General features: G+C 42.5%; 1 protein-coding gene across 2 annotated transcripts in view; it reads left to right on the top strand.

The window, feature by feature from the left end:
- LOC106582393 (tyrosine-protein phosphatase non-receptor type 4) overlaps nt 1–24,879 on the top strand; it is a 124,425-nt gene that overhangs the window by 33,516 nt on the left and 66,030 nt on the right. Inside the window, exons 2-5 of one of the 2 annotated variants that reach the window (XM_014165465.2) lie at nt 2,938–3,092; nt 17,262–17,381; nt 23,895–23,937; nt 24,025–24,103. In XM_014165465.2, the coding sequence (XP_014020940.1) occupies nt 2,955–3,092; nt 17,262–17,381; nt 23,895–23,937; nt 24,025–24,103 (380 nt within the window). In that variant the 5' untranslated portion in view covers nt 2,938–2,954. The remainder of the gene's footprint in view (nt 1–2,937; nt 3,093–17,261; nt 17,382–23,894; nt 23,938–24,024; nt 24,104–24,879) is intronic. The other variant, XM_014165466.2, reaches the window with a different exon arrangement.

The raw sequence follows: 24,879 nt of genomic DNA, 5'->3' as shown, positions 1-24,879 counted from the left end.
TTCCATACAATATGCGTGACTCGTGTGCCGTAATAAGTCATCCCCAAGGCCTTTAATTCACTAATCTTTTTCCAAGTACTGTAGCCTGTCTCGTGTACTTGTGTACAATTCTCAGAACCTCCATATGACAGGCTAAAGACACCTCAGAGTAGTAGGACGAATGGACAATGTGCTCTTAATATGGGCGAGCTGGCTTACTTGTACTTCTTTGTGTGAGAGTTTACATTACCAGAATTACTAACTACAGCAGGGTAGAAGGCTGTGTGTGTTCATGGAATAAGTACTGCTGTGACTCTGCACAGCACGCTGGAATTAGTCCCTGGGGTCCCCTGCTATGTCTCTGTTCAACTCAGCACTTCTGCACACACAGGCCATCTTATGCCGTTCATCATTGGCGAGGCCTGTGATGTTTTGTGATAACTCTTCAGAAAGGCACAGAAAGCCTTCCATATGGATCCATCAGGTTTAAACTGAGGGGGTGTGACCTCCACAGCTTAGGTTATGTAGCCGATCCCTAGAAGGGTGATGCTGTGACGACAGGGCTTTACCAACCAATGCAGTGTGTGTGTGTGTGTGTGTGTGTGTGTGTGTGTGTGTGTGTGTGTGTGAGGATTCAATCAGGGAGTTAACATGGAATTATGTTCTCCCCAGTCAGCATGTAGGTTTGTCTGTACTCCCCATTAATTTTCATTCTTGTCAGATGAAGCACTTGTTGCCCCTTCTGGATGTGCAAGTTTGTTAGCTGAGTGCTGACGTCAATAGTACTGTATTGTAGGGTTGGCCGTTATCCAGATTTAATTACCGTTCCTGTACCATACCGGGGTACACGTGTCACCGGCAGTGCACACAAAGGGCGTTATTTCTTTCCAAAGATAAAAATACATGCAAATAATGTTAACAAACGCTAACAAATTACTTGCGGATTCTAGATAAATATTAACAAGTGCAAGCGAACATACAGTACCAGTCAAAAGTTTGGACACCTACTTATTCAAGGGTTTTTCTTTATTTTTACTATTTTCTACATTGTAGAATAGTAGTGAAGACATCAAAACTAGAAAATAACACACATGGAATCATGTAGTAACCCAAAACGTGTTAAACAAATCAAAATGTATTTTATATTTGAGATTCTTCAAAGTAGCCACCCTTTGCCTTGATGACAGCTTTGCACACTCTTGGCATTCTCTCAACCTGCTTCACCTGGAATGCTTTTCCAAAAGTCTTGAAGGACTTCCCACATATGCTGTGCACTTGTTGGCTGCTTTTCTTTCACTCTGCGTTCCAACTCATCCCAAACCATCTCAATTGTGGAGGCCAGGTCATCTGACGCAGCATTCCATCACTCTCCTTCTTGGTCAAATAACCCTTTCACAGCCTGGAGGTGTTTTAGGTCATTGTCCTGTTGAGAAACAAATGATAGTCCCACTAAGCGCAAACCAGATGGGATGGCGTATCGCTGCAGAATGCTGTGGTAGCCATGCTGGTTTAGTGTGCCTTGAATTCTAAATAAATCACTGTCACCAGCAAAGCACCATCACAACTCCTCCTCCATGCTTCACGGTGGGAACCACACGTGGAGATCATCTGTTCACCTACTCTGCGTCTCACAAAGACATGGCGGTAGGAACCAATAAGGACAGATTTCCAATGGTCTAATTTCCATTGCTCGTGTTTCTTGGCCCAAGAAAGTCTCTTTCTATTGGTGTCCTTTAGTAGTGGTTTCTTTGCAGCAATTCTACCATGAAGGCCTGATTCACGCAGTCTCCTCTGAACAGTTGATGTTGAGATGTGTCTGTTACTTTAACTCTGTGGCATTTATTTGGGCTGCAGTTTTCAAATGAACTTATCCTCTGCAGCAGAGGTAACTCTGGGACTTCCTTTCCTGTGGCTGTCCTCATGAGAGCCAGTTTCATCATAGTGCTTGATGGTTTTTGCGACTGCACTTGAAGAAACTTTCAAAGTTGTTGAAATGTTCCTGGATTGACTGACCTTCATGTCTTAAAGTAATGATGGACTGTCGTTTCTCTTTGCTTATCTGAGCTGTTCTTGCCATAATATGAACTTGATCTTTTACCAAATAGGGCTATCTTCTGTATACCCCCCTACCTTGTCACAACACAACTGATTGGCTCAAATGCATTAAGAAGGTAAGAAATTCCACAAATTAACTTTTAACAAGGTACACCTGTTAATTTGGCTCCTGAATGGCGCAGCGGTCTAAGGCACTGCATCTCAGTGCAAGAGGCGTCACTACAGTCCTTGGTTCAACTCCAGGCTGTATCACATCTGGCCGTGATTGGGAGTCCCATAGAGCGGCACATTGGCACATATATTTTCTTAAAACTGCATTGTTGGTTAAGGGCTTATAAGTCAGCATTTCACCTTAAGGTTGTATTTCACCTGTTGTATTCGGAGCATGTGACAAATAACATTTGATTTGATTCTGACCTACAGCTTTCTGCCCTTCAAAGGTCCAATGATGCTGTTTTTATGTCAATATCATTTCTGGGTAGCAATGTAAGTACCTTACTGTGATTTGTTTTCAATTAAAAGGGTCAAAATAAAAATAGCTTCTTAGCAAAGAACAATTTTATTGCATGAATTTTGCCAGGAGTGTCTGGAAGTGGCCTGAGTTGGGAGGGGAAAACTGAAAACTAGCTGCTATTGGCAGAGAGTTTTGGCATTTTCTTTCTTATTGGTCTTTGAACTAATTTACTGCCTTGTGTTATTCCCACCTCAGTGTAGAAATACATGTTTTGGACTGCAATGGGCCTTTTTACTCCTGTAAATGTTTTATTTCCAGAAGAATACATTTCAGAACCGTCATTCTGTATGAGTGTTGCCAGAATGACTTGAAAAGATTTGACATATCATCTCTACATCGATCTGTCCATTGGCCAGGTTGTCACGGTCAGCTTCCTTTCTGTGTTGCAGACCCTGGTTGGACCGTAATGACCGCACGCTTCCAGTTGCCTGCTGGCAGATCTTACAATGTCCGGGCATCAGAGCTGGCACGCGACAGGCAGCACACTGAGGTGGGCTGCAACATTCTTCTCTTGGACAACACTGTCCAAGCCTTCAAAGTTAATGTAAGTATCACAACAAACTCTAGTATGTTTATGTACAGTCCCTTCAGAAAGTATTCACACCCCTTTACTTTTTCCACATTTTGTTGTGTTACAGCCTGAAGTTAGTGTCATTGGCCTACACACACAATACCCCGTAATGTCAAAGTGGAATTATAATAATAATCAATCAACTTTATTTATAAAGCTTTTCTTACATCAGCTGATGTCGCAAATTGCTGTACAGAAACCCAGCCTAAAACCCCAAACAGCAAGCAATGCAGGTGTAGAAGCACGGTGGCTAGGAAAAACTCTCTAGAAAGGCCAGAACCTAGGAAGAAACCTAGATAAGGACCTAGATGCTCTTATCCAGAAACTCAGCACTCTATTGTCCCTCTCATCACTCTGATATCATTGCAAATGAGAGCCCATGAGTTCATGTTGAGCAACAGTTCTATAGGCTATGCAATTGTGGAAGAAAACAGAGTGATTGCCGCTGATAAAAAGAAGAGGATCCCATCAGCTTTCTATAGGCTAGGCCTACTATATTTATTTCTCAACTTTCCTAATATTATGCACATTGCTTGTATTTACAACAGGAGTATAGTCTACCTGCCTGGCATGAAAATAATCCACGGGGAAAAGCGTCCTTAATTTGCTATTTAAGTGCATAGAGGACATGTATTTTTTTCCAGCTGACCCTGTTTTGAGACCGGTGCATGATTATGGTCCATTCTAAATCCAACAAATGTCACACATATATTTTTTAGTATATGTAAAGACAAGATTAAATCAAGAACAGTCTGATGGGTGACGATATTAGCCTGTCACTTGTGAATGATATATTATCACTTGTGAATGATAAGCATAAGAAACAATGCCTTTTTTTGCAACTTTTTCTAATCATAGTCGCACACCTCATGTAGCCTAGCCCATATGCCTATATGTTTTGATAAGGTTGGTATCACAACTAAAGTTACCAAATAACTTAAAATGAAGCACATTAATCCGCTTTACAAAGGGTGTAGAGCCTAACTGGCATACAATAGCAGCGGGTAAGTTTCAAGTTTGGGGAAGTTCATTTTCACTATAGAAATTCACCTTTTATAATAAAAACATTACATGCATAATTGCATTTGCAGTCACTTTTGATAATGGTGTTTTCCGCTAATGGTACATTCACGCTTATAGCCTACTACCATGTGCGCATTGCTGTGCGTATAATGTGAAGAAATAGCCTAATAGTTGATCAACATTTTAAGCTAAAAGTCTATTGCGTCAGCCACATTGCATAAAAAAGTATTTTTGATGCTAGTGGTTGTATTAATTTTGGATCTATCGCATCCCACAATTGTCCCAGACTATGTTTGTAATATTTATTTCTCACACAGAATAGAATGGGTCAACTTTTGTACTATGGGGGATAGTATATTGACATAGGTCAGTGCTTTTGAGCCTACTCATCTTGTTGGCTGACAAAGTAAATGTGGACAGTTCTTCTTCCAATATCTTCAATATGCACCTCGGAATTGGATAAGGACACGCGCAGTGTCTGTCTTAACTTGTAGCCTGTGAGAAAGACTGATAACGTGACGGAGAGCCATGTGAGTGAGAGACGCTTCGGATTGCGCAGTGCACTCAGGGAGAAAAGGACAACGCAGCACTCCGGGCCGCAAAAGGCATGGATTCTTTTTGGGGTGCATTACGGCCACAAAGGTGATGCCGCTGTGAAATTCGAAGAATTATCAAGTACTTGTCAAATTGTGAATGAGGGACTATTGGAGTGTGTACAGCCTGCACAGAAAACAAAGTAGAGCTCATGCGTTTAAAGCAACTTTTTTCAAATCTTCATTAGAATCTCGTCATGCCACCTTACTATGTATTAAAAATCAAAACACAGCCCAAATTTGTAGAACGACTAAAGTTACATTAACAACAGAAAATTAAGCATATTGGCGTACCTATTTGTTTGTCGCTCAACACAGAGTATCTGCATGTGTGCACTTTCTCAAATCATTTGGAGAATTTTTGTATATATTTTTTTAGCTTTGTTCAATTGTATTCTTCATACTATAAAATAATATAAAATAATGCCACGGAATTATAAGTAAATCTTGTTTGCTAAATTAACTAGTGTAGTAACCCACAGCCATTTGTCATAGCCAGATCAGGACCCAATATAAGAACAACAAGAGTATTCTATTCTGTTCTTCTGAAATAGAATACATTTTCTTCATACCATTCTTATTTAGACCTGTCTAAAATAAATAATGTATTTATTGTGGTGGTGTAGGCTATATTACATGGATTTATTAGCCTACAAGCCATTTTAAAAAGTATATGTGTAGAAGCCATGAGATGCTAAATGTGTTTTTGTTAATTAATGGTAAATTACCATGAGACCGACAGTTATTTGCTTGACAATCACCGGCTGACAATTTCGTGACCGCCACAGCCATAGTCTTGAGTCAATAAATATTCAACCCCTTTGTTATGGCAAGCCTAAATACGAGTACAAATTTGCTTAACTAGTCACATAATAAGTGGTGTTTGATGTGATTTTTTTTGACTCCCTCATCTTTGTACCCCATACAATTATCTGTAAGGTTCTTCAGTTGAGCAGTACATTTCAAACACAGATGCAACTACAAAGACCAGGGAGGTTTTCCTATGCCTCGCAAAGAATGGCACCTATTGGTAGATGAGTAAAAAATAAATAAACAGACATTGAATATCCTTTTGAGCATAGTGAAGTTATTAATTACACTTTGGATGACGTATCACCCAGTCACTAAAAATATACAGGCGTTCTTCCTAGCTCAGTTGCCGGAGAGGAAGGAAACCACTCAGGGATTTCACTATGAGGCCAATGGTGACTTTAAAACAGAGTTTAATGGCTGTGATAGGACAACAGGATGGATCAACTAAATTGTAGTTACTCCACAATACTAATGTAATTGATAGAGTGAAAAGAAGTAAGCCTTTACAGAATAAAAATATACAAACATGCATCCTGTTTGCAATAAGGAACTAAAGTAATACTGCAAAAAAAATGTGTCAAATGAACTTTGTCCTGAATACACAGTGTAATGCTATTATTGTACAATCCAGGTGTGCAAAACTCTTAGAGATTTACCCAGAAAGACTCACTGCTGTAATTGCTGGCAAAGGTTATTTAACATGTATTGACTCAGAGGGTTGAATACAATATTGTATTCCACTACATGGCCAAGTCCCAGAATAGCTGTTGGAATCGGTTGGATTTACTGCAGCCCTATTGTTCAACACTGTCCTCTTTGGGTGGTAGATCTTTCAGGGCTATCTTTCTCCTATAAGATACCCAGACTGTAACACCACAACGTGTTGCAAATCTAAGATGGAAATGTCCCCCATCCGTTCCTTCCGTCCTTTGCAGGGTGGTGGGGGTTGAGGCCTGGGCTGCAGCCCTAGCTCTTCTCACCGTGAAATGCCTGACATTCTTTCTCACATAGTAGCTTCCCTAAGGGCTGTCCATTCAAGTACATACTCGCTCACAGGCACGTCTTTCTAGCCACACACACACACACACACACACACACACACTGGGTGCCAATTATGGATGCAAAAAATCAGTGTTCAGAGTAGGGATGGGTATCGTTAAGATTTTAACGGTATTACTACTCTTACCGATGCTGCTTATCCATCCTGTACTTTAACGGTATTACTACTCTTACCGATGCTGCTTATCCATCCGGTACTTTAACGGTATTACTACTCTTACCGATGCTTCTTTAACGGTATTACTACTCTTACCGATGCTGCTTATCCATCCTGTACTTTAACGGTATTACTACTCTTACCGATGCTGCTTATCCATCCTGTACTTTAACGGTATTACTACTCTTACCGATGCTGCTTATCCATCCGGTACTTTAACGGTATTACTACTCTTACCGATGCTGCTTATCCATCCTGTACTTTAACGGTATTACTACTCTTACCGATGCTGCTTATCCATCCTGTACTTTAACGGTATTACTACTCTTACCGATGCTGCTTATCCATCCTGTACTTTAACGGTATTACTACTCTTACCGATGCTGCTTATCCATCCGGTACTTTAACGGTATTACTACTCTTACCGATGCTGCTTATCCATCCGGTACTTTAACGGTATTACTACTCTTACCGATGCTGCTTATCCATCCTGTAATTTAACGGTATTACTACTCTTACCGATGCTGCTTATCCATCCTGTACTTTAACGGTATTACTACTCTTACCGGTGCTGCTTATCCATCCGGTACTTTAACGGTATTACTACTCTTACCGATGCTGCTTATCCATCCTGTACTTTAATGGTATTACTACTCTTACCGATGCTGCTTATCCATCCGGTACTTTAACGGTATTACTACTCTTACCGATGCTTCTTTAACGGTATTACTACTCTTACCGATGCTGCTTATCCATCCGGTACTTTAACGGTATTACTACTCTTACCGATGCTGCTTATCCATCCTGTACTTTAACGGTATTACTACTCTTACCGATGCTGCTTATCCATCCGGTACTTTAACGGTATTACTACTCTTACCGATGCTGCTTATCCATCCTGTACTTTAACGGTATTACTACTCTTACCGATGCTGCTTATCCATCCTGTACTTTAACGGTATTACTACTCTTACCGATGCTGCTTATCCATCCTGTACTTTAACGGTATTACTACTCTTACCGATGCTGCTTATCCATCCGGTACTTTAATGGTATTCCTATCGGTTTTTTTTTTTTTTTTTACGAGAAAAAAAACAAAACAATTTAAGATCATAATTTACATTTGCTTTATTTTCTGAAATGTAAAATATATAAAATAAACAATTATTTACAGCAAAAGAAACAGAAATGTTTTGAACAAATCATAAATTATAGACTCTAATGTTGTGATGATGGAAATGTAAAACAAATTAAAACAATATTTTCCTGCAAAAGAAAAGACAGTGGTATTGAGCAACACGGGTGGGGAATGCATGTAGGCTGCAAAAGGACTAACAGTTCTTAGCAGTTCTTCTGGAGAAAGATCAACATATTTGCCTTCTCTGGCAGAAGTCGGGACCTCTCCTGGCTTATTGTGTTCCCTACAGTCGAAAATATCCTCTTGCTATTGGTGGAGGAGGCTTGGGGAAAGAGGTAGCTTGTTGTAATGTTTGTGAGGTGGGGCAGAGTACCTCTCTTCTCCCACCACCACACCACAGGATCTTCAGCCATGGGGATGGGAGGCAGGCCTTTGTAGAACTCGACCTCTAGGTCAACACGCTCGCTGAGGGTGAGGGACGAGGTGTCCTGTTGGATCGTCAACCTCAACTCCCTGTCCTCCTCTGAGAACAGCTCCTCCAAGGATCTCCTTGTTTTGTACAATGGAGGGACTGTCTCCTTGATTTCCTGTCCTTCTCCTTCAGACTTCTCCTCCTGTTGCTGCACAAAGCTCTTGATGGCAACATCCATATTGATGGCAACATCCATATTGCCAGCAATATCAACAGTCACAACTACAATCTTGCTCGGCTCTGTCTCAAACTCTTCCAGAATGTCTGAGATCTCCTCTGCTGCTACTTCGCCAGTTTGCGATTTGTACACTGTCCTGGTGTGGAGGACTTTCTGTTTTACACTGCCCTGGTGTGGAGGACCTTCTGTTTTACACTGTCCTGGTGTGGAGGACCTTCTGTTTTACACTGCCCTGGTGTGGAGGACCTTCTGTTTTACACTGCCCTGGTGTAGAGGACCTTCTGTTTTACACTGCCCTGGTGTGGAGGACCTTCTGTTTTACACTGCCCTGGTGTAGAGGACCTTCTGTTTTACACTGCCCTGGTGTGGAGGACCTTCTGTTTTACACTGCCCTGGTGTGGAGGACCTTCTGTTTTACACTGTCCTGGTGTAGAGGACCTTCTGTTTTACACTGCCCTGGTGTGGAGGACCTTCTGTTTTACACTGTCCTGGTGTGGAGGACCTTCTGTTTTACACTGGCCTGGTGTGGAGGACCTTCTGTTTTACACTGCCCTGGTGTGGAGGACCTTCTGTTTTACACTGCCCTGGTGTGAAGGACCTTCTGTTTTACACTGTCCTGGTGTAGAGGACCTTCTGTTTTACACTGCCCTGGTGTGGAGGACCTTCTGTTTTACACTGCCCTGGTGTAGAGGACCTTCTGTTTTACACTGCCCTGGTGTGGAGGACCTTCTGTTTTACACTGCCCTGGTGTGGAGGACCTTCTGTTTTACACTGCCCTGGTGTAGAGGACCTTCTGTTTTACACTGCCCTGGTGTGGAGGACCTTCTGTTTTACACTGCCCTGGTGTAGAGGACCTTCTGTTTTACACTGCCCTGGTGTGGAGGACCTTCTGTTTTACACTGGCCTGGTGTGGAGGACCTTCTGTTTTACACTGCCCTGGTGTGGAGGACCTTCTGTTTTACACTGCCCTGGTGTAGAGGACCTTCTGTTTTACACTGCCCTGGTGTGGAGGACCTTCTGTTTTACACTGCCCTGGTGTGGAGGACCTTCTGTTTTACACTGCCCTGGTGTAGAGGACCTTCTGTTTTACACTGCCCTGGTGTGGAGGACCTTATGTTTTACACTGGCCTGGCTTGTGTAGTGCACTGTAACAGTGAGATAATGGTCCTGACAGAGGCTCATCCACCCGTCTGATGTGATGGCCAGCTTTGCCACGTCTTTCAGCTCAGTGATCACATTGGCTTTTCTACACCACACCAGGTAGGAATGAATGTGTCACTGAGGTAACTCCTGGAGGGAGGGGTATATTTGGGGTTGAGTGCCTTGCTCATCTCCCTACAGTAAAAAACAGTTTTTTCATGTGTTAAATTATCATTATTGTATTGTGGAGTGGTTAACATACAACCCTTTTATACTACTATATCCTAAAAATCTATCCAACTCAACATATACTGACAGACTGTTACCTAAAGCCCTTGGACTCCACTGTTGCAAAGGGGTGTAGGCCTTTCACTATGAAGTTGGTTAAGGCTAGGTCTCACTCATTCACCCTCTCCTCAGTCATCCTCCCACTAGCTGCCAGTGTGAATGGGGCTTTGGGCTTGTCTTTGGCTTGGACCAGCTGTATTAGAGGGAGGAGTGGGCTGGTTCATTGTAGCTGCAACTTTAACAAAAAAGTTGTAAAATCTTTAAATGGGTGATTACATTTCTGAACACACCCATAGCTAAACAATCAGCTGGCTAATGGTTCCTTTTGATGAGGAACTAGAGGTCGACCGATTAATCGGAATGGGCGATTTAATTAGGTCTGATTTCAAGTTTTCATAACAATCGGTAATTGGTATTTTTGGACACCGATTTGCCGAAATTGTTTAGATTTTAATTTTTTAATATATATATATATTTTTGCACCTTTATTTAACTAGGAAAGTCAGTTAAGAACACATTCTTATTTTCAATGACGGCCTAGGAATGGTGGGTTAACTGCCTTGTTCAGGGGCAGAACGACAGATTTTTACCTTGTCAGCTTGGGGATTCAATCTTGCAACCTTACGGTTAACTAGTCCAACGCTCTAACCACCTGCTTTACATTGCACTCCACGAGGAGCCTGCCTGTTACACGAATGCAGTAAGATGCCAAGGTAAGTTGCTAGCTAGCATTAAACTTATCTTATAAAAAAACAATCAATCAATCATAATCACTAGTTAACTACACATGGTTGATGATATTACTAGTTTATCTAGCCTGTCCTGCGTTGCATATAATCAATGCGGTGTGCATTCGCGAAAAAGGACTGTCGTTGCTCCAACGTGTACCTAACCATAAACATCAGTCTTTCTTAAAACCAATACACAAGTATATATTTTTAAACCTGCATATTTAGTTAATATTGCCTGCTAACATGAATTTCTTTTAACTAGGGAAAATGTGTCACCTCTTGCAACAGAGTCAGGGTATATGCAGTGTGAAGACTATTTCTTCCTAACAAAGACAGCCAACTTCGCCAAACGGGGGATGATTTAACAAAAGCGCATTTGCGAAAAAAGCACAATCGTTGCACGACTGTACCTAACCATAAACATCAATGCCTTTCTAAAAATCAACACACAGAAGTATATATTTCTAAACCTGCATATTTAGCTAAAAGAAATCCAGGTTAGCAGGCAATATTAACCAGGTGAAATTGTGTCACTTCTCTTGCGTTCATTGCACGCAGAGTCGGGGTATATGCAACAGTTTGGGCCGCCTGGCTCGTTGCGAACTAATTTGCAAGAATTTTACGTAATTATGACATAACATTGAAGGTTGTGCAATGTAACAGGAATATTTAGACTTAGGGATGCCACCCGTAACATAAAAAATACGGAACGGTTCCGTATTTCACTGAAAGAGATGATAGTTTCCGGATTTGACCAAATAATGACCTAAGGCTCGTATTTCTGTGTGTTTATTATATTATAATTAAGTCTATGATTTGATAGAGCAGTCTGACTGAGCGGTAGTAGGCACCAGCATGCTCGTAAGCATTCATTCAAACAGCACTTTCGTGCAGGAGCGAGGAGATGGTCAGAAGATGGACAGAAGTTACACTGGCAATACTAAAGTGCCTATAAGAACATCCAATAGTCAAAGGTATATGAAATACAAATTGTATAGAGAGAAATAGTCCTATAATTCCTATAATAACTACAACCTAAAACGTCTTACCTGGGAATATTGAAGACTCATGTTAAAAGGAACCACCAGCTTTCATATGTTCTCATGTTCTGAGCAAGGCACTTAAACGTTAGCTTTCTTACATGGCACATATTGCACTTTTACTTTCTTCTCCAACACTTTGTTTTTGCATTATTTAAACCAAATTGAGGGGGTCCTCCAATAATCGGTATCGGCGGTGAAAAATCATAATCGGTCGACCTCTCAGGAACCCATGTTCTCATAATTGAGTTAACTCCGTGTGTGGGCTCTAGGCTGCTAGCATACATACCTAACGTAGTTCAGCCAACGACTGATGAACTACGAGCTAGGCAGACGAAAACTGTGCATTTCTCTGCCAGTACATGATGCACTTTCGATAGATGTTTGGACAGATTGCTTGTGTTTCTGCCCTAACAAGCAAAAGTCTTGTTGCATTGTGGCTACGAGCATTGTCAGCATCGACTCTGGTGAAGTGTATCCACACTTTTGTATGTTTAGTTCTCTCTGCCATCGTTACTAATTAAGAGCAGGGTCTTTGTGTGTGCGACAGGCTCCGCGCCAGAGCGATCTCTCTTCTGGATTGGGAATAGTGAAAATGCATCATAGACGAATGTCTTAATCTTATTGCAAATTAGAAACGGTTGGTGAGATGATCAAATGTACAGGATAACGTTTATGTAGCATTAATAAATAGAAAATGTATTTTCTTAATTTCTCCAGTTCCGAAAGCAGAACCGATAACGTCGGCGCTTACCGATACTACAGTCTTTTATAATTTAGCCCCGGGGCCCATTTAATACCTGGTTTCGGGACCCACCAACCGTTCAGTGTCTTTATTGCGACACCAGTGTCTTCCCTCCTGATGGGGTGCAGTCACTGCTTCTGCCAGGTTATTTGATCATGAGGCAGCCAGCCAGTCAGAATGTTCGCCACAGGACATTTGTTTTTTCTCCATGTTGTCATTGTTCCGAAAGAGGAAAAGCCTTCCTCCGAGAAGCATATTGAGCGTGTTCAGATATAATAATAATAATAATAATAATAATAATTTTTATTTAACTAAGCAAGTCAGTTAAGAACAAATTCTTATTTACAATGACGGCCTACCGGGGAACAGTGGGTTAATTGCCTTGTTCAGGGGCAGAATGACAGATTTTTACCAAGTCAACTCGGGGATTCAATCCAGCAACCTTACAGTTACTGGCTCAACGCTCTGACCACTAGGCTACCTGCCACCCCAAATGGCCACACAATCATATTAAATGTCAGGAGGAATATAAAAGCGCTTGCACAAACCCCCCTCCCCATGTTATTTTTATTATATAATGTGGGAATATGTGAATTCTATTATTATGTAACTACTCTGAGTTAATGTTTTTCTGGTTGATACTATAGATATACTCCATCTGTTGCCGCGGTAGCCCGGCTATAAAAGGAGCTTGTGACACTGGTCTTGGCTCAGCAGCTAAATTAATAAAGCTCAACTTTCCTTCGATTTCCTTCCTCAGTTCCGCATCGATTTGTACTCTGCAGTTCCTGGAAAGCCATCCGTCCCTGGCATAACAAGAGTTGGATTGATCAGACTTGTCCAAGCCTTGTCGTGACCTACATTCCCTAACTGAACAGTTCCTCTGTATGTGAAGGGAAACTGAGAAGACAAGATGGAGTGATGAGAAAGTAGGAAGGGAGGAGGAGTGAGGATGATGAACGGGACAGTAAGAAAGAACCTGAGTGATTGTTGGTGTCAAAGACGGTTCACTAAATATTGTCACTAAACAACTAACATCGGTTCAATTTCTTGAATTCCATGTAGTATCAACTCAAGAACTGTGTGGGACGCTGGAAGGGAGTTTTCATTAAGCAAATATTCAACCTAGTTCAGCTCAGAAACATGGTAATTAACTACAATGACCATAATCCATTGCGCCTGTTTTTTCCAGCTCAGGCAGAGATGGATACACTTTTATGCCTGCTACATTAGGTTAGATGCACACAGACTACAGCCTGAATGAGAGAGAGGAATGTGCACATCACAGCAACAAGAGCCTCTCTCTTAGAGACAGTTTGTTTAAGTATGCCTCATCTTCTTTGAAGAACTAGTAAAATGATTTAGTCAGGCAGCTCAGCAGCTAACCTAGCAAACTAAATAGGATGATAAACGACAGTACAATATGGGGAGTGTAGAGATAATGTTGGCTGGTTGCTACTGTCTGAGTAGAGATGATGACTTTAAGGAATGAAAAATAATAAAGCCGTCAAATAAAAACTAAGTAATATACACAACTGAAATGTTTTATTTCATAGTAATTTCCTATTTTTCTATTGATATTTACCCAATGTGGACCTGACAGAGACAGTAGAATATGTTCAATGATAACTGCTTTTGGCTTTGGAATTTCCATTAAAAATCTCCTTCTCACTCTCCATGCCTGCCTCATCCTCTCTCTCCCTCCCTTCCTTCTCTTACTGCCTGCCTCTTCCTTCTCTTACTGCCTGCCTCATCCTTCTCTTACTGCCTGCCTCCTCCTTCTCTCCATGCCTGCCTCCTCCTTCTCTCCATGCCTGCCTCATCCTCGCTCTCCATGCCTGCCTCATCCTCGCTCTCCATGCCTGCCTCCTCCTCGCTCTCCATGCCTGCCTCCTCCTCGCTCTCCATGCCTGCCTCCTCCTCGCTCTCCATGCCTGCCTCCTCCTCGCTCTCCATGCCTGCCTCCTCCTCGCTCTCCATGCCTGCCTGCCTCCTCGCTCTCCATGCCTGCCTGCCTCCTCGCTCTCCATGCCTGCCACATCCTCGCTCTCCATGCCTGCCACATCCTCACTCTCCATGCCTGCCACATCCTCTCTCTCTCTCCCTCCCTGCCTCCTCCTTCTCTTACTGCCTGCCTCCTCCTCCTCTTACTGCCTGCCTCATCCTCTCTCCATGCCTGCCTCATCGCCTCTCTCCCTCCCTGCCTCCTCCTCGCTCTCCATGCCTGCCTCATCCTCGCTCTCCATGCCTGCCTCATCCTCTCTCTCCATGCCTGCCTCATCCTCTCTCTCCATGCCTGCCTCCTCCTCTCTCTCCATGCCTGCCTCCTCCTCACTCTCCATGCCTGCCTCCTCCTCACTCTCCATGCCTGCCTCCTCCTCACTCTCCATGCCTGCCTGCATCCTCACTCTCCATGCCTGCCTGCCTCCTCTCTCTCCATGCCTGCCTGCCTCCTCTCTCTCCATGCCTGCCTCCTCCTCACTCTCCCTTCCTGCCTCATCCTCTCTCTCCCTCCCTCCTCCTTCTCTCCATGCCTGCCTCATCCTCTCTCTCCCTTCCTGCCTCATCCTCTCTCTCCCTCCCTCCCTGCCTCCTTCTTTCCCTGCCTGCCTCCTTCTCTTACTGCCTTCCTCCCTGCCTGCCTGCCTCCTTTTCTCTCTCTCCCTCCCTCCCTGTCTATCTGTCTTCTACTGCTCCTGAACAAGCTGTCTCATGTCACTCCACATTTCCCTCATTCCTCCAAGCTCAGGCTCTAGCAGTGCCCGAAGCCTCCTGTTCAGAGACTTTACCAGACATCCATCTAGCTCTCCCTTTCTTATGATTACAACCATGTTCAGTATGTTTACATGTAAATACTAGATTTCTCATACATATAGACTTCCGTGCATTGACACCACATCTACTTTAGAGATATAGTTTCCATTCAGACCCCAGGCTTGTATTCACCTAACATTCTTCCCCTCCCTCACTAGTCCAGTCCTCACACCATCTCAGGTGCTGGCTCACAGATAGTGGTGGGAGTATTGATAAAGATCAGCACAAAGACTGGTTATCTGGCCCTGTCTGCCGAGTCGTCAATCATCCACTCTGTCTCTGTCTCCCAGTCTTCAGTGAGGATCTCAGAATGGGCCCATTGCCATTGTCCTCCACAGATAACTGAAGTATCTTTCAAGACCTGTGTTAATCTAACTTTCCTATTTATTATCCAAACCTCAAAGAGAATGTGTCAGCCCAGTTTAAATAGTTACTGGCTATGTCAAATCAATGTTTTGGTCACATACACATATTTAGCAGTTGTTATTGCGAATGTAGCAAAATGCTTGTATGTGGCATCGATATGAGTCAAACATGAATTCTAGTGTCAAAATTGACTATAAAGTGTAAATAGGATAATGTTGGTCATAAAGTCACTCGTCTAAAATTGAGTTTGGAGCATCCTTGCATCACAACGGATAATTGAAGGTTGGGTTTTGATTTAATGATGTCCATTTGTCCACTGACATGGAGTGCTGCGGTGATTGCTCTCTATCCAATAGCATAGACCTGCCCAGCGGCTCCGACTTTGTTCAAATAAGACAACACGTCATACATTGTTTCACTTCAGAAGTACTGCACCAAACACCTTAGTTAGATATAGAATTGCGCAACTAAAACATAGATTAGAATCACTGGCCACTTTTAGAAATGGATCACTAGTCACTTTAATAATGTTTCCGTTTCTAGCGTTACTCATCTCATATGTATAAACTGCACTCCACACTATTGTACGGTATCTTAGTCACTTTTAAATTGTGTTTACATTTTGCATCATCCATTACATATGTGTATATACTGTATTGTGTTCTATACTACACCACTGACTGTTAAACAGCCATCTCCAGCACATCAGAGTCTGCTGCCTATAGACATAGATTAGGAATCACTGGCCACTAAGGAAATGGATCACTAGCCACTTTAATAATGTCTCCGTATAAACTGTATAAACTGTACTCTATACTATTCTACGGTATCTTAGTCACTTTAATTGTGTGTAAATATTGCGTCACGCATCTATGTATATACTGTATTCTATACTATGCCACTATCTTAGTCCAATGCCGCTCTGACATGTATGTGTATATATATATATTCTTAATCCATTCCTTACTTAGATTTTCGTGTGTTTTGGGTATATGTTGTGAAACTGTTAGATATTGCTGCACTGTCGGAGCTAGAAGCACAAGCATTTCACTACACCCGTAATAACATCTGCCAAACATGTGTATGTGACCAATAAAAATCTGATTTGATTTGGTGTCATCTAATTGAGGATTGAGGCTAAACACAGTGTACGCAGGGAGAGGCTGTCTTTCCCCACTCTGTCAGTGCATGTTTGACAGTCAGCAGCCTAGAGCTGCCAGTCTGCTCCCTGTGGCTTAGAACTGGCCTGGGGCTGTGACATGGACTTACCTCTGTGGAGCTCCGTGTCAACACCATCACCATCCCCTTACTGGCACTGCTGTGTGTCACATGGGAGGCAGGGGGAGAGGGGGAGGGGCAGAAGGGAGACAAGTGGTTGTCACTGTGTCCCTGGTGTGACTGAGCTATGGGAGACGGACAGTGATAGGTAGCAGCTACTCAGACCTGGCTGCCATGGAGACTTGAGGCATGGGGAGTTTGCTAGGGGATACACACAAATAATTTGTTATTTTCTCGCTCCCTCTTTCTCACCCCCCGCCCCTTTCCCCATCTCTCCCTTTCTACCCCCCTCCCCCTCTCTCTACAGAAGCACAACCAGGGTCAGGTCTTACTGGAGGAAGTGTTTAAACACCTGGAGCTGACAGAGAGGGATTACTTCGGCCTGCATCTGGCCGACGACTCCTCCGACAGCCCGGTAGGTGCCAAGGTCAGACTCTTGATGGCAAAACACCTTTTTACACTTCAGTCAACACTGTCTCGTTCACTACTGTCCGTCTCCATCAAGTCTTTCACTTGAGGACAGCCTTTTCCTGCTCTCACCTAAATGTAACTCTCTGTGGTGAATTTAGTCTTCAGACAAGTGTGTTGCTGTGAGAAATGGAGGGGGATGGAGAGGGATAAGATGGGGAGTTATTGTTCTACATAACCCATTGTACAATCTGTTAGCCTAAGTCAGGTTGGAAGCCTGTATGTTAATGGGACATTGCCTGCCACTACACACTATACTACAACACAGCTGATGGTCGCCTCGCTTCGAGTCCTAAGGAAACGATGCACTATTTTGTTCTTTAATTTATTAATTCTTACATTGTCACCCCAGAAAATCTTAAGTGTTATTACATACACCCGGGAAGAACTATTGGATATAAGCGCAACGTCAACTTACCAACATTACGACCAGGAAAATTACTTTCTTGAAGCGGATCCTTTGTTCGGACCACCACCCAGGACAGTGGATCTAATCCCAGAGGCCAACCCAAAACAACAGTGCCGAAGGAAGAGGCAGACGGAGCGGCCTTCTGGTCAGGCTCCGTAGGCGTGCACAACGCCCACCGCTTCAGAGTGTACTACTCACCAATATCCAGTCTTTTGACAACAAGGTAGACGAAATTAGAGCAAGGGTTCCCTTCCAGAGAGACATCAGAGATTGTAACAGTCTCTGTTTCACAGAAACATGTCTTTCTCGGGATACGTTGTCAGAGTCGATTCAGCCACCAGGCTTCTTCATGCGTCGGGCCGACAGAGATAAATACCTCTCTGGGAAGAAGGGCGGTGGTGTATGCTTCATGATTAACGACCCATGGTGTAATCATAACAACATGCAGGAACTCAAGTCCTTCTGCTCACCCGACCTAGAATTCCTTACAATCAAAAGCCGGCCATGTTATCTCCCAAGAGAATTCTCGTCAGTTATCAATACAGCTGTGTACATTCCCCCTCAAGCAGACACCACGGCGGCCCTCAAGGAACTTCACTGGACTCTATGTAAACTGGAAACCATATATCCTGAGGCTGCATTTATTGTAGCTGGGGATTTTAATGCGCATCTGAGAACAAGGCTACCTAAATGCAACCAGCATATTGATTGCAGCACTCGCGCAAGCAATACACTCGATCACTGCTACTCTAACTTCCGTGATGCATACATGGCCCTCCCTCGCCCTCCCTTCGGCAAATCTGACCACGACTCCATCTTGCTCCTACCGTCTTATAGGCAGAAACTCAAACATGATGTACCGGTGACTAGAACCATTCAACGCTGGTCTGACCAATCGGAATCCACACTTCAAGATTGTTTTGACCACGCGGACTGGGAAATGTTCCGGGCAGCCTCAGAGAATAACATTGATCTATACGCTGACTCAGTGAGTAAGTTTATAAGGAAGTGCATTAGAGATGTTGTACCCAATGTGACTATTAAAACCTACCCTAACCAGAAATCGTGGATGGATGGCGGCATTCGCACAAAATTGAAAGTGCGAACCATCGTTTAACCATGGAAAGAAGACTGGAAATATGGCCGAAAATAAACAGTGTAGTTATTCCCTCCGCAAGGCAATCAAACAAGCGAAATGTCGGTATAGGGACAAAGTGGAGTCGCAATTCAACAGCTCAGACATGAGACGTATGTGGCAGGGTCTACAGACAATCACGGACTACAAAAATAAAACTAGCCACGTCACGGACACCGTCTCACTTCCAGACAAACGAAACACCTTTGCCCGCTTTGAGAATAATACAGTGCCACTGTCGCGGCCCGCTAACAAGGGCTGCGGCCTCTCCTTCTCCGTGGCCGACGTAAGACATTTTAAACGTCGTTTAAACGCCAAATTCAAACAACAGAAATCTCATAATTAATAGTATTATACATCATTTTAAAGATAAACTTCTTATTAATCCAACCACAGTGTCCGATTTCAAAAAGGCTTTACGGTGAAAGCATACCATGCGATTATGTTAGGTCAGCACCTAGTCACAAAAAAACATACAGCCATTTTCCAGCCAAAGAGAGGAGTCACAAAAAGCAGAAATAGAGAGAAAATTAGTCACTTAACCTTTGATCTTCATCAGATGGCACTCATAGGACTTCATGTTACACAATACATGTATGTTTTGTTCGATAAAGTTCATATTTATATAAAAAAATCAGTTTACGTTGGCGCGTTACGTTATGTTTTGCCTCCAAAACATCCGGTGAATTTGCAGAGAGCCACATCAATTTACAGAAATACTCATCATAAACTTTGAAAGAGTGTTATACATAGGAATAAAGATAAACTTCTCCTTAATGCAACCGCTGTGTCAGATTTCAAAAAAGCTTTACGGTGAAAGCACACCATGCGATAATCTGAGTACAGCGCTCAGCCACCAAAACAAGCCATTCAGATACCCACCAAGTTGTGGAGTCAACAAAAGTCAGAAATAGCGTTATAAATATTCACTTACCTTTGATGATCTTCATCGGCATGCACTCCCAGAAATCCCAGTTCCACAATAAATGTTCGTTTTGTCGATTTAAGTTCATCTTTATGTCCAAATACCTCCTTTTTGTTCGCATTTAGTTCACTAATCCAAATGCACAAAGCGCGGGCACTAAGTCCAGATGAAAAGTCAAAAAAGTTCCATTAAAGTTCATAGAAACATGTCAAACAATCTTTAGGATGTTTTTATCATAAATCTTATTCCAACCGGACAATTCTGTTGTCATTAGAAAGGAAAGGGAACGGAGCTCACGCTCATGTGCGATAAACAACTCATGGCTTTCAGCCTGACCCCTTCTCTGAGTGCTCTTATTCTCTCCCCTTTCACAATAGAAGCCTGAAACAACTTTCTAAAGACTGTTGACATCTAGTGGAAGCCTTAGGAAGTGCAATCTGACCCCATTTACACTGGATATTGGATAGGCAATCACTTGAAAAACTACAAACCTCAGATTTCCCACTTCCTGGGTAGATTTTTCTCAGGTTTTTGCCTGCCATATGAGTTCTGTTATACTCACAGACATCATTCAAACAGTTTTAGAAACGTCAGTGTTTTCTATCCAAATCTACTAATTATATGCATAATCTAGCTTCTGGGCCTGAGGTGCAGGCAGTTTACTCTGGGCACGCTTTTCATCCGGATGTGAAAATACTGCCCCCTATCACAAAGAAGTTAACATCTGCTAACCATGTGTATGTGACCAATATAATTTCATTTGATTTGATGACACACACTGATCCAGAGTTAATATGAACAGGAGTTGTGTTGACACCGTCCTCCTCATCTCCCCTCCATAATTGTTGTGTACTGTCACTACTGTGTGGTAAATTTGTACATTCGGAAAGTATTCAGACCCCTTCACTTTTTCCATATTTTGTTACATTACAGCCATATTCTAAAATGGATTCAATAGTTTTTTTCCCCCTCATCTATCTACACACAATACCCCATAATGACAAAGCAAAAATATAAATGGGTGTATATGACTTACGACATACGCCTAGTAAAAATCGTCTGAACACTTATGTAAATTTGATTTATGTTTTTATTTATATATTTATATTATATATTACATAATATTTACATAAGTGTTCAGACGATTTTGATTCAGGAAACTAGGCGTATGTCGTAAGTCACGACTTCACAGGAGAGCTGTTTGAACGTAAACATTAATTCTAATCAAAATGCGTTTTTTTGGCAGAAATGCCTTCTCGAACATGTGAACTTCCATGTGCCTTAATATCAAACTTGTATGCCATCTGTAAATACGAATACAATTGTTAAATTATGAGCCTAGTTGGTTTAGCCACAGAAAAAGGGGCAACCTTCCTACTAGCCATGATTGGCTGAGATAATGAGTGGGCTGGACATGCCGAGAGATGAGTTTGGATTGGTCTACCATATAGCACGCGTCTGTCTGTTGGAGCTGGTCAGTATGTTTAGGTAATTGTGTTAAACGCTGCTTTTTTATATTTTTATGTATAGCGTAGTAAAACTGCATAAACTTAATGTCAAGTTAAGGTGTACTGTTAGCTAGCTAACGTTTGCTGGCTGGCTCGCTAGGAAACGTTATGTGTATGCTCTCCACTTTCTGGAGGACCGAGTTTTGAAATCAGTGGAATTTGAGTATGATAGCTAAGGAGATGGAGAAAACACCAGTCTGGATTACATCTTCAAATTAAGGCAACCATGCATGGCATCAGACAGGAGACGCGTCCAACCATTATGTATACTGGTAAGATTTTCAGATAGTACACCTTTCTAATTTTGACAAAGTGGTTTCATTTCAAGTGTACTTGAGCTAGCTAGCAAAACAATGTCTTAACAAAATATTTCTTAACAAAAGACTCCACTCTAATTTTGACGAAGTATTTTCATTTCAAGTTAGTGTACTGTTAGCTAGCTAGCTAATGTTAGCTGGCTGATTCGCTAACTAACGTCATGCGTTTTTTTTGGCAGAAATGCCTTCTCGAACATGTGAACTTTCATGTGCCTTAAAATCAAACTTGTATACCATCTGATTGATTGTTTACCTAGCTAGCTATCAAGCTACATTTCTTAACAAAAGACTCTCATCTTAGGGTGCCAGAGCGCAGAATAACTGATGCATTTTTTAACGCTAAACACCCGTTGAATATGTCCGGTGTCAGTAAACGTTGGCAACAAAGCGTAATTCAATTGTTGCCAGTCGCACAGGTACAGTCACCAACGCTCTGGATAACGTGAAAAAAGCCTAACCAGCTCTGCTAGGGTGAGTAAATGGTCAGAGTGGTGTGTTCTCTCATTATGTGTCTGGAAGTAGCAAGCCAATGTTTGCCAGTTAGCTTGGGTGCTTGACTGTAGTTGTGAGGTCAGAGCTTTCGGAACAATCCTACTTACTTATTGGCCAGAGTGTCCAGTGTGCGCTCTGAACGCGAAACCACAGATAGAGCAATAGGGTGAGTAATGTTCAGTGAGCTGTTCTCTCTCTCTTAGATGTCTGGAAGTAGCTGGACAATTAGTACAGGACGCACGGATCAGTGTGTGAACAATGCTGAATGGGTGTAGACAAAGAAGGGCGCTCCAATAGTAGTACCAAAACATTGAAAGACGGTTTTCTCAAAAGTGAGTTGACAAGTTAATCAACTTTCAAAGCAGAATTACTTTCCCATTGTTTCCTCAAATGCAGTGTATGATATACCATGTTGTAGCTCTGAGTCTCTAATTTATCCAATGTAAATAACAGAAATTCAAATGTTGCTACATAAGACAGAATCCAGGTGGTGAGTCACATTTACTCAGTACTTTGTTAAAGTACCTTTGGCAGCGATTACAGACTTGAGTCTTCTTGAGTATGATGCTACAAGCTTGGCACACCTATATTTGGGGAGTTTTTCCCATTATTCCCTGCAGATCCTCTCAAGCTCTGTCATGTTTGATGGGGAGCGTCATTGCACAGCTATTTTCAGAACTGGAGATCCACTCCAGAGTTGTTCGAGCTCTACCTGGACCACTCAAGGACTTTCAGAGACTGTTGGGAGGTGAACCTTTACCCCAGGCTGATGTCCTAAGCGCTCTAGAGCAGGTTCTCATCAAGGATCTCTCTTTACTGCTCATCTTTCCCTCGATCCTGACTAGTCTCCCAGTCCCTGCCACTGAAAATCATCCCCACAGTATAATTCTGCCACCACCATGCTTCACCGTAGGGATGGTATTAGCCAGGTGATGAGTGGTGCCTGGTTTCCTCCAGACTTGACGCTTGCCATTCAGGCCAAAGGGTTCAATCTTGGTTTCAGCAGACCAGAGAATCTTGGTCTGAGAGTCCTTTAGGTGCCTTTTGGCAAACTCCAAGCGGGCTGTCGTGTGCCTTTTATTGAGGAGTGGCTTCTGTCTGGTCACTGTACCATAAAGTCCTGACTGGTGGAGTGCTGCAGAGATGGTGGTTGTCCTTCTGGAAGGTTCTCCCATCTCCACAGAGGAACTCCGGAGCTCTGTCAGAGTGACCATCGGGTTCTTGGTCACCTCCCTGACCAAGGCCCTTCTCCCCCGATTGCTCAGTTTGGCTCAAGGATGATCAATGGAAACAGGATGCACCTTAGCTCAATTTCGAGTCTCATAGCAAAGGGTCTATGTAAATAATCTATTTCCGTTTTTTGTTTTTAATACATTTGCAAACATTTCTAAACCTGTTTTTGCTTTGTCATTATGGGGTATTGTGTGTAGATTGAGGATTTTTTTCTATTTAATGCATTTTAGAATAAGACACAATGTGACACAATGTGTAAAAAGTGAAGGGTTCTGAATACTTTCCGAATGCACTGTTACTAGCTACAGATCATCACGGCCCAGCCTGCATTTCCCAACTGGAAAACGGAGAGTGAGAGGTGGAGGGGGCTGACTGGTGAATAATTGAGAATGAACACGGCTGCTGAGGAAATGCTGTTGTGTCATTGAGTTTCTCCTCATTTATCTTTTACAGAGATGGCTGGATCCAAACAAACCCATCAGGAAGCAACTAAAACGTAGGTGAACCTTCAGTGGATGGATTAACTAGGAAGTGGTTGTTTTTAAGTGTAGATACAATAATCTCTCTCATTGTGCATTTACAGGGGGATCGCCTCATAATCTGAGCTTCAGGGTGAAGTTCTATGTGACCGACCCTAATAAACTTCAGGAAGAGTACACTAGGTAAGGATACTAATTAGAAATTGAACATTTTGCTTGATGTTTAAACTGCCAAAATTCCACGTCAATTCAAAATGTAGAATAATGGTCCTATTTCGTATGTATGACCGGGCAATGACGTTATATCAACCGCAACCCTTTACAGACATGGAATGCAGCTACAGTAACATGTCAATAGCGACCACTGATAACAATTTATCAAGGCATCAGAAGAGTCTACCTTTTCAGACGGTAGAATTCTGCTCCAGCATGATGTTTTGTTGCTGATTGATGTGCTGCTGTGTTGTTTTTTATGGTAGTGTAGCTAGATGTACTTTCTTTGTACTAAATGTCTTGGTAAGTCACAGTATTTTAAAAGTACTTTTTTAAGTACTTTTTTTAGGAGAGAGTGTTCTGCAGGCAGGCTGTGCGAAGCAGTTTGAGATGATTTGATTGACAGTTCTGGTCACCTAGTGATGGAAGTTAGTCCCACTTCAGAAGCAGCATTACTTTACAGACAAATAAAATGCCATTCATATCTCCAGAGGTGGTTTTGTGTCTGCATTTAAAAAGCCGTAGTGCAGCCTTACCCTAACAGACAAACAAAAATGCTGTAGCCGAGGCGCTTTCCATTCCATTATATCTGAAAAGGGTAATCTTTACAGGCTACCAGTAGCCCACTGTAATTTCATATTATGAGACAAAAACAGCCCCACCCACTCAGCAACGAAGAGTACCGAAGAGTCGTGCTCGCAAGACTGGCCCGAAAATACCTCTGTATCCCGGCAACATCGGTCCCA

The sequence above is a fragment of the Salmo salar genome, chromosome ssa21 (genome assembly GCF_905237065.1).
Source record: "Salmo salar chromosome ssa21, Ssal_v3.1, whole genome shotgun sequence".
In the NCBI taxonomy this organism is placed as follows: domain Eukaryota; kingdom Metazoa; phylum Chordata; class Actinopteri; order Salmoniformes; family Salmonidae; genus Salmo; species Salmo salar.
The sequence above is the reverse complement of the archived record's forward strand: the minus strand, read 5'-3'. Positions and strand labels throughout refer to the sequence as shown.